The sequence below is a fragment of the Fulmarus glacialis genome, unplaced genomic scaffold (assembly GCF_000690835.1).
Source record: "Fulmarus glacialis isolate BGI_N327 unplaced genomic scaffold, ASM69083v1 scaffold2286, whole genome shotgun sequence".
Lineage (NCBI taxonomy): Eukaryota > Metazoa > Chordata > Aves > Procellariiformes > Procellariidae > Fulmarus > Fulmarus glacialis.
The window spans coordinates 24,885-35,391 of record NW_009217286.1 but is presented as its reverse complement, the minus strand read 5'-3'; the positions used below and the strand labels follow the sequence as shown (position 1 = coordinate 35,391).

The window sequence follows — 10,507 nt, the reverse complement described above, 5'->3', positions numbered from 1 at the left end:
CATGCAGAGAGAGAAGGGGTTTTAAGGCAGGGCTTAGCCAAAGCTTTCTGCAGTGAGCCCCTGAGGGGGATGAGCCCAGCTTAACTCCATCTGAACCCCCCAAAAGATTCTGGGGAGAAACCAGGTCCATGCATGCACCTAAACCCCTTCCCAGCCAGGCTTGACTTGGTGACACCCAACTGCGTTGGATCCAGCTGCTATCCCTGCTTCCATCACCCCAGTGGGACACCTTGGGGTGGGGATGTTTGGCAAGCAGCTGGTATAAACCCCCCAATTTGGCCCTCGAGTGGGGTCCCTGCTTAGTGTGAGAGTCCCCATCTGCAGCAACATCCCCCCCCACCGTGTGTCCTCCAGCTGCAGAGGTCCGTGGTCGCCTCTGGGGAGAAGCAGCAGAAAGCCGAGTACCGGATAAGCAAGAGGTAGAAGCCATCCCATCCCTTGTCCTCCAGGCAGTGGGACCACCATGGCCCCATTGCCACCACCAAGGTGGCAGTGAAGCCATGCTGGGGAGGCCTGGGTCCTCCACACCCAGCAGTGCCATGAGGGTTAAGCCCAACCATGCATGAATTCAGGGGGGCTGAATGTGGGTGCTCCCGCAGCGCCTGGCTGAAGGACACCGCCGACCCGGTGGTGCGGGCGTTGGAGCAGCGCATTGCTGCCGTCACCGGCTTGGACCTACGGCCACCCTATGCTGAGTACCTGCAGGGGGGCAACTATGGGTTGGGGGGCCCCTACCCACTACGAGCCACACTTCGACCATGCTACGGTCAGGGAACTGCCTGGGTGGTCCATGGGGTGGTCTGTGGGGTGGTGCCCAGGGTGGTTCCTGTGGTGCTCTTGGGATGGCCCTTGGGGTGATCTTGGGATGGTTCCTGGGGTGGTCTCTCAGATGGTCACCAGTGTGGTCCCTGGGATGTTCTTGGAAATGGCCCCTGGGGTGGTCTTTGGGGTGGTCTCTGGGCTGGTCCCTCAGATGTTGCTGGAGGTGGACCTTGGGGATGGTGCCCAGGGGGGTTCCTGGGGTGGTCTCTGGGATGGTCCCTCAGATGTTCCTGCAGGTGGACCCTGAGGTGATCCCGTGATGCTCCTGGGATGGTTGCCTGGGGGGAGGTGCCTGGGGGTGTCCCTGTGGTGATCTCTGGGATGGTGCCTGGGATGTTCCTGGGAAGGGAGGGAGGAAGGAGGGAGGGAGAGAAAAGAAGGGAGAGGGAGAGATTTCGCCGGGGGCAGCTCAGAGCCACCAGCTCTGTTAGGGCATGAAGTGCCTCCGAACCGAGCCGTGTCAGCGTGGGACTGACTGTCCCCACGGGACTGACTGTCCCCATCTCCTCGCTCTTGGGGCAGTCCAGGAAGAGCCCCCTTTACAGAATGAAGTCAGGCAACAGGATCGCCACGGTCATGATCTACGTGAGTCCCCCCCCATTTCCAGGCCTAGAGAGACTGCACTTGCATGGTCATCAGTAGGGCTCAGAGTGAATGGGGTTGGAGATGGGCGAGGGCAGCCCTAAATCAGACTGTGGTGCGGTGTTAAATGACAATGTCTGCAGAGTATTTAAGAGCTTGTGCCATGCCATAGCGAGGGAAGCGCTGTGGGGGATCAAGGGAGGTTCTGTGCCTCAGTTTCCCCATGCAAAGCAGCAATATCACAGGGGGAGGGGGAGGGCCACAGCTCATATTTTTGCTCCTTTTCCAGCTGAGCTCGGTGCAAGCTGGCGGCTCCACCGCCTTCATCTACGCCAACTTCAGCGTGCCCGTGGTTAAGGTGAGGGAGATCCGCACAAGCCCCCGTGAGCGGGCAAGAGGGGGAGACGCAGCTCTCTTGCGTCTTGTCTCTTGCAGGGAGTTGTGGCCGAGCCCGTCCTGATGCCAAACCCCAAATCAGGGCCTCCCTGATCTGTTTTGGGGTGCCAAACCCTAACCCTGGGGCTCCAGTCTGTGTTTTGGATGCCAAAATCCAATCTCGGTGATCCCAGCCCTGTCTTGGGGTGCCAAAACCTCAACCCCAGGGCTTCCAGCTCTGTTTTAGGGGTGCCAAACCCCATCCCTTGGGCTCCTGGCTCTGTTTTGGGGTGCCAACCCCAATTCTAGGGATCCTGGCTTTGATCTGGGGTGCCAAAACCCCAACCCCAGGGCTCCCAGCTCTGTTTTAGGGGTGTTACACCCCAGGTCTCCCAGCTCTGTTTTTGGGGTGCCAAACCCCAGGGCTCCCATCCCCTCTCTGCTCCGCAGAACGCGGCTCTTTTCTGGTGGAACCTGCGGAGGAACGGGGACGGTGACGGGGACACCCTGCACGCCGGCTGCCCCGTCCTGGCTGGGGACAAGTGGGGTGAGAGACGGTGCCTGGTGTCACCTTGGGGTGACACAGGGTTGGAGGGGTGGCTCTTCCAGTAGGGAGGCAAGAAGTGCTGGGAACCCAGAAAAATCCTGGATAATAGGGAAAAATACATCACCAATACTGGCACGGGGTCGGAGAAGGGTGCAGGGGGACAGAGGCAGATGAGTGTCCTTGTCCTTGTCCCTTCCAGTGGCAAATAAGTGGATCCACGAGCACGGGCAGGAGTTTCGACGGCCGTGCAGCACTGACCCACACGACTGAGCTGCCGTAGGCTCAAGGATGTGGCACCCATGGGTGGCAAAGCCACCCCGGCACAGCGTGTCCCCAAGGCTGCAGAAAGAGGAGGGAGGGAAGGGGGTGGCAGCGGCACGGGATGCTATTGGGGGTGGTGGCACTTGCTCAGCTATGACCGAATCCGGTGAAAATAAAGTCAAAAGACACTAAACTGGAGTCTGGAAGAAATACCTGTGTGGTACCCGACGGGATGATGTGGGGGTGTGTATGTGTCTGTGTCCCCCCACCCCTGATTCCAGCCTAAATGCACCTAAACCCCCCCCTCTAGCCCTTGATGGAAAGGCTCTCTGCTAAAACGACTGGCAGTTAGTGACGTGGCATTTCTACAGTAATCAGTAGGCTTCAGAGTGAACAGAATGGTCATATAGGACCAGAGCAAAGAGAGTGTGCTATCCTTCCTCAAATAAACCTGCTGCAGTGCCTGGCTGCATCTTAGGCCTGATTGTGCAGCCCCACACTCTGCTCTCGTCCCCGACAACAACACAGGGTTCCCCTCCTCTGCACCCCAGAAGGGTGGGGTTTTTTTGCAGGGCAGTTGCTGTAAGAGGGACCCTGGGGCGGGAGAAGGCAGCCGATGCCTTCCAGCCGCCCTGGCCCCCAGCCTGCCCGTGCTCAGACCACGCTTGCGCGAGCGCTGCTCCCCCGGGGCCCCGCAGACAAGCTCCCTTTCTCCAGCCCAACCGCAGCACCTGCGTGACTGGAAAGCAAAAAGAGGCAGCAGGGCTCTCCGGCAGCGCCTGGAGATCAGGCAGGAAGCCCGCGCTGCTCTCCCCGGGTGCTTCCGATGGGGGACAGCCCCGGATGAAGCGAGAGTCAAGCTGGAGGACACCATGTGCCCTTGCATAGAAATTCCCCGACTCCGCATCCATCCAGCCTCATCTATGCGATGTTTGGATGAGGTTGAAGAGTTCCTGGATGGAGAGGTAGAGGGTACCGCAGCCTGGGGAGATCCAGCTACCTAGGGGGGTGCAGGCCCCCCATCATCTCTCAGCCTCTTTGCTAGCTGGAAAGGACAAAAATTGGGGAGGGGGATAGAAACACCAGGCAGACCTCGCCCACGGCTCTACTGCTCACTTTGGGTTCAAAAATGTGCATTTATCACTCCATGGCTGTGTTTATCCAGCCCAGGATTAACCTGGGGATGCACACAGGGGATGAGCTGTGAGCAGCATTTGGACATGGGAGCTTAAGCATGGGGCTCCAGCCCCTTACCGTAGGAGGATGCTAAAGCCCTTTTGGGCTCTGTTAAGCCGCGCTGGAATGTAAAACAGTCTGCAAAATTTCAGAGCAAATTTCCCCAAATTCCTTCCTCTTCAGCGTATTATAAAACAGACGGTCCAACACAGCACAGGTTACTTAACAGCCAGAGCGCCATGGTTTATTACTTTCAGATGTTTCTGTACACGTGGGAGCCATCGGTTGTGGAGAGGAGGGGAAAAAGCAAAAGCTGTGGCTAAAGCATACCCCCCTCCTCCCCATGCTGGAGCGCAGAGAAGGGATAGGGGAATATTTCAGATGACGAGAGGCTTCCGTGAGTCACCAGAAAAACCCAAGGCTTGGGTCTGGCCCTGGGGATGTCCCAGGAACAGCTGGATTGACACCCTTCCTCCACAGGCTGCTCCGAGGAGCCCGAGTACCGCAGCTGAAGGGAAAGGAGCAGTTCCTACCCCAGGCTTTTCACAGATGCTTTATTTGTAGGTGAGAGAAACGGACACGGAACAAGACACGAACAGGAGGAGGCTGACACGGGACACAGAGCGCAGTCTCTGGAGAACTGACACACACACACACATTTTCCTTTTGGAAACAGTAGCACGTGGTAAGAGGTCACCCCACCAAACTGGTAAAGCTTGGCTGAAACCGGCCAGGCATCCGACAGCAAAGCTTGGAGCAAACACCCAAGCACTATCCTGCAGGTTTCGGATGCCTTACGGACAAGGTGCTGAGGGTGCAGCGTTATCGGACGGATCAGGGCAGACGATACAGCCAAGGGAGGCAGGTTTGGGCAACACAAACGGCAGTTTCAGGTTGTGAGCAGAGTGCCAGGCTCAGAAACGGGTGTTATAATGTACCAGGGCCAAGTTTTCTTGGAAATGGCAACCCTGTTTTGGCAAACTATTTTTTTGACCTTACCTGAAGATCTAAGGTCTAGATTTTCAGCAGGGTTGAGCACCAGTTCAAACCAGTGAATGGCTGATTGCCAGACACCTCCGAGGATCTCTCCTCCAAGGCCCTTCCACACCCAAGATAAAAGGCAACAGTGGAGGGGAGGAAAAACGTCAGTGCTAAAGTTGAGGAGGTGGAGAACATCAGCACAAAGCTGTTTGCTCTCTCCTGCTCCAGCACCTGCCAGGGGCTCCCCCGTTCACCGAAGACCCTCTTGAATGTGGCAGCACACTGATAAAGTTTTCAGAGTCCTGGGATGGTCTGGCTGAACGAGAAGCCAGCAAGCGACTTTGCCCTATCGCAATTGCTCAGCCCTGCCCTGCAGAGAGGAAAAGCAAGGAGGTTCACTCTGAACAGCCCCAGCGCAGTATTTACTGGGCTACTGGTGTTACCAATGGGATCTATCACACCACCACCACCTCTGAGAGCTCCCCGACTGTGTGCTCAGTTTAGAAGTCACTCCGTGCTTTACTATAGTGCTTTTTTTTTTCAGAGGGTGTCTCGGTTGCACAGAAACTGATCTCCAGTCACAATAAGCATCGGTATTTTTAATTGGCTTTGGTATCACCTCCCACTCACTTTGTATCTGGACCAGGGCAGGCTGAAGACAAAAAAGACAAGGCTCAAAAAAAAAAGCGAGCTCCATACAGTGACGCGATTCGGCAAACATTTCAACACCAAGTGTCTGCGTCTGTACGTATCGATCACCCCGGTCACTAACAGCATTTTCAAAACACCAGCACAGAGGAACTGTGCTGGCTTAAGCATGTACAAAGACATGCAGCTGAGCTCTGCGTTCACAGGATCTGTATTCAAAGCAGAACTATACGCTTCGGCAATACAGGAAATACCTTTTTCCAACAATGTCAATGCTCCTGGAATCTACAAGTCACCAAGGATTTTGTCCGGAGCATATAACCTGGGAGCTGGCAAAACCTGTCCTGGGTCTGATTTGAAAAATTTAAGAAGTGAACCCTGCAACAAACCAGCCTCCCAAACTGCATCTTCTGCTCCTGCCAAGCCTTGGGATTTTTCCATTGTGAAAGTTTCCACCGATCCTCAATCCAACAACTGGAACAAAAGCAAGAGAGATTTCTAAATAATCAAAACTGCCAGTATAAAACCAGCATCCTTTCAAGTCAGACAGCCTCCTCCTGTTTATCTGCTTTTACACAGAGACAGTACGATGCTGCAGGCTGTGGAAAAATGCAGTGAAAAGCTGGTAGTTATGGAGGGATTTTCTAGATGTCCCCATTTTTCATGAGTCAAAGAAAACCTTTCTTCTCTCTGCAGTTACTTTTACCATGGTCTGTTATCCTTCACCTAAATACCATTTATCTCTGCCCGCAGCTCCCTGAAAAAGGAGACGAAACTGCAACAGGAGCATGAATATTTTTCAGACAAAAGTACAGTCTCAAAAACGTATGTGGCGTGACACAGCCAAAAGGAATTCCCCCTCCACCCACCCACACGCTATTGCTGCTGTCCCTGTAGTCACCTTTTTTTGAAGCCAGCACTTCATGAGTCCCTGAACGGCTCCCTATTCTGTGCAAGTCAGGACTGAGAGCTTGGCACGGAGCAATGCCACATTAAATAGGCTGTTGAAATATTTATTTTTTCACTCACTTCTCAAATGTTAACAACAAAATATAATTCTGGGGAGCCCACAGGATTCAGAAACAGTCATTCATTTTCCAATGGTGCTTCTACAGAATACAAAACTGATTTTCTTTTGCTTTCCATAGAGGCTTTTTTTTTTTAATATCTCGCAAACTGTAAAAGCAAATGAAAGGGATAACATGAGAGGCAAACACAAAGACTTGCCGCAACGAATCACTCAAAGCCAGATCCTCCAAGTTACTTCAGCAGGGAGGAATGTGACTTTACCGAGATCATTCATGAGTATGGTAACAGGCACATGCTTAGCTATCCCGTGAAGTGAGACTCTGGACACACACTATTATTTTAGTCTCTACTAATTTGAGCACAGGAGTCACCTGGAAAGGACTGAGAATTTTGCCAATCTTCAGGATACAGCTGGGGAAAGTGCTATTTTCCATCTCAACTACTGAAGATCCATTTAATCCATCAGCAACTAAAACAGGGGTGGACATTACATCAAGGTCACAGAAAACTAATGCAATAATTAACACAGTGACTTACGGAGGGAAGTGCCAGGAGCCAGCAATTGCTCTTTTAACACCTGAGTGCTGATGGCCAAAGTGCCAGGAGAGAGGAGAGCTCTCTGGAAGGAGGCTTTCTTGTCTCTAATTCAGGCATTTCCTACCCTCATGTGTCGGGGAAGGGACACAGAGCAAGGCCACGACTGCTGTGTCCAGGGCTCACATGCAAATGAATCAGAGGAGATGAGTGGCTCTCCATCAGGGTAAATGCCAAAGCTAAACCGGGCTTTGCCAGCTCTTCACACCGTCTCCCTTTGCCCCACCTGCACCTCTCAAATGCCAAGAATTCATGACGGCTCTCGTCACAGAACGTACACATAGATGCACACTGCAGCTCCCAAATCAAGCCAACAACAGAACTCTGCCTCAACAAAACAGCATTAAAATACTGCTTTCATCATACAGCATCAAGGGGTTATGGACACAAGGCAAAAAAAAAAAAAAAAAAAAAAATTCAGACATCCACCAGAAAAATATTGAGGAAAACTGCTCCAAAACATGTCTGCTCTTATGCTCAAGCGTGATTCTTAGGTGAAAGCAATCTGACGAACTGTCTGTGGATAATTTAACCCTGAAGAAAAGCTCTCCGCGTAACTACTGCATTTACATGGAAATATGGAAGGCAGGCAGTGAAACGATCTAGGAAGTTACAGTGAAAACGAAGTCTTTCCTCTAATACTGGGGGGAGCATAACGCAGCAGCAGCTGCCTACACCAGCAGGACTGACTCCAAGCTCTTCCAGGGTTTTATCTACTGCACTTTTTGCATTTTTTTCACACAAAAGGCGCCGATCTCTGCTCAATTGTGTGTAGCAGCTACAAGAAGGGAAGCATAAACACATTCCAGGCACAGAATGGCCAAACAGGCAAACTGCCTGCAGACCACATTGTCATTGCTGCTCTTGGGTCTTCCCCATAAACCCAGGCCCAGAGTCCCCTGCCTGTTATGTGTGTGCAGTACAGAGTTATCCAGGATATTTTTCTCAGTGAGAACTTGAAACAAGCATTAAGAAAACTGCAAGACTCTGAAATGGAGCTCACGGTCCCCCCTCGCCTTTTGTTTTACAGTCCTGTCCAACTTTGCACAGGAAAGTAGCATTTAGGCTGTTCCCACAGCTTAACTCATAAGGCTGACATTGGTGAGACGAAACCTGAGCTCCCAATGAAGTCGATTCCTCATCTGCTTTAGGGGAAAGAAATATGTATATAAAAAACAAAACTAAGGGGCACTTCAAAGACGATTAGATGATTCCATGGAGAAATCCTGAAGCCTTTGGCTATGCTGCAATGCCCTCAGTGGATCTGGACTGCCAACAGCCCCTTTGCCATTGGGTCCAAGAAAGCCTGAGAATTGATGGAGATCAGTATGATCAACTACTTGGGATTTCAGGAGGTCTTTACTTGTGGCAGCAGAGAGGAGCCCACTTTCAAGGGCCTGAAGAGCTTTTCAAGGGCTTGAAGAGCACATGGTCTTCAGTACAAGCTGCTTCCCCGCAAGGAAGTCCCTAAGCATTTACACATTCTGGAGAACGAGTTCTAGGGGATGAATCTCATACCAACTTCTCACTGCTGCTGAACTGGAGAGATGAAAGGATACGGATACATCACAGTGGCCTCTGGTGCAGTTTATTTACAACAGGACTCAGTGCTGGAGGACACCAGGGTATTAACAAGCAGGAAACACACTAGGAGAGTGGAAGAAAGGTCACACGTTAAAATCAAGGTATTCTCTGCAGATATTTGACTTTGTGACACCCTAAATTTAGTTGATTACCCAAACAAGGCCAAAAGGAGTCTATCATGCAAGTTAAAATCAGCATTGATGCGTTCAATAATCATGATAACTTGTAAGCTACATAACAGTGAGAAGCACAAAAGCTTAACATGTTGCTGTCTATGGCTTAAGGACACAATGAGACCAGCAAGCCACCTCACTTTCTCCAAGCCTCTTGTTTTAAAGCTGCTTTTGCCACAACCATAATAGCAGGAGCAACAGGCTAACGCCCTCAAAGACTCACAGAGATAGCACAGGTTGCCAAATACCTGGTGGAGATTCAACATTACAATGCAGTACAGACCTTTGGTCTTCTCCCTCTCTCACCCTTCACACATCAACCTACACTATATCCTTTCACTGGATTTAAAATATGCAGTCCACAGTCCTACATTTTCCTACATTTCTACTTTTTCATCCCCAAGGGCACAGGATAAAGGGGGGAAAAAAGAAAGAGATCATCCAGCAATACCTCTTTAGCATTGCCAGTCCTACAGCATCATACATTTTGGCGCTTCTAGCTTTTGTTAAAGAATTCTTAGCTAGAAGCAGGAAGACTTTTCAGGACTGCTTAAGAAACATGCTTATTTTAGGATCATCTTTCAGATGAATGGTAAAACAGATTAGCACCTTCTATGAGGTCTAAGTATTGGTTTAGTTACTAGCTTTATGGTACTGTAAGATCCGATCAACCTTATCAGTCACAACCTACTCTCACTGCTGTGTGGCTGATTGCAGAGGCCTGGCTTCTACAGTTCATTATGATATGAAAACACATGAGATAAGTATGGAAAGTTGGCAAAGTGAAGCACGCAGCTTTATCTGTCTAATCTCACCAGTATTTCTTGGCCAAAGAAGTGTGGTGCAAGTTGTTTCCAAAACATAGGGCCTTGATTACTTAAATAAAATGCTATTTAAACTAAATACCATAAAGCTTGTAATTCTGCCTCCTGGCAGGCTATAAAGAAAGGAATCAGCTAGGGAGGAACTGCTTCACTCCTCCCCTCCAAGGAAGGAGGTTTCATTAACACAAGTTAAAACGCGAGAAGTTTAGAGAGAACACGTAAACATCAAACACGTTACTGGCTGTGATTCAAAGCTGTTTGTTTACATGTGGTTTTTAGCATTATGCTAAAACTCTAACCTCTCACATTGAGAGCCAAACATGCAGGGAGCAAGAGCAAGAGCTCTGCTCAAGGACTGCACAGCTCTAGCACTAGCAGAGCCTTACCACTGGAATCCACCGATGGGCTCTGTAAACCTGTGACGGATCAGGAACGTCGCAACAGCTTCAGCAACCTGAGGGAAGGAAAATGATCAGTCAGAAATCCAGTAGTTTTCAAAGCCTGCAGCATTTCCAACAACAATTTGTGTCCTCAGGACCCTCTTGCTGAATTAAGTTTGCTCCTTTGAAACTAAGAGCTCTGTATAACAGGCTTATATATAAAAGAAGGAACTACATGGTTCCACTTTTACTCTGACACTGACCACACAATCAAGAACTGACAAAACTTTTTCAAAGATCTGGCAAAATTACGATTCTAGTTATTCCTATAAAGAATAAATCAATACAGTAACCTGACAGTAATAATACCGCTTAGAATTTATCTTAAAAAGAGTAACAATGTAAGAACTCAGTATGTTTAGATAAAAATCCCCATTTCAGATTGGTAAAGCAAAGCACAGAAAGACTGTTTTACACTCACAGCAGTCAGTGCAGAACAAGCTTTAAAACCAGACATGTTTCCAACCACAG

The 10,507-nt window shown here is 50.2% G+C and overlaps 2 protein-coding genes across 2 annotated transcripts in view; one reads left to right on the top strand and one right to left on the bottom strand.

Annotated features, from left to right (window-relative positions):
- Positions 1-2,631, top strand: part of P4HA3 (prolyl 4-hydroxylase, alpha polypeptide III) — a gene marked incomplete at its 5' end in the record, with an annotated part of 2,944 nt that extends 313 nt beyond the window's left edge. Inside the window, 7 exon segments of the mRNA XM_009579597.1 lie at positions 355-419; positions 600-735; positions 737-766; positions 1,345-1,407; positions 1,694-1,762; positions 2,230-2,326; positions 2,526-2,631. Of these exon segments, the coding sequence (XP_009577892.1) occupies positions 355-419; positions 600-735; positions 737-766; positions 1,345-1,407; positions 1,694-1,762; positions 2,230-2,326; positions 2,526-2,596 (531 nt within the window).
- A 5,510-nt stretch (positions 2,632-8,141) lies between these two features.
- PPME1 (protein phosphatase methylesterase 1) overlaps positions 8,142-10,507 on the bottom strand; it is a gene marked incomplete at its 5' end in the record, with an annotated part of 16,026 nt that continues 13,660 nt past the window's right edge. Inside the window, 2 exons of the mRNA XM_009579596.1 lie at positions 8,142-8,662; positions 9,983-10,050. Coding sequence (XP_009577891.1) covers positions 8,644-8,662; positions 9,983-10,050 — 87 coding nt within the window. The remainder of the gene's footprint in view (positions 8,663-9,982; positions 10,051-10,507) is intronic.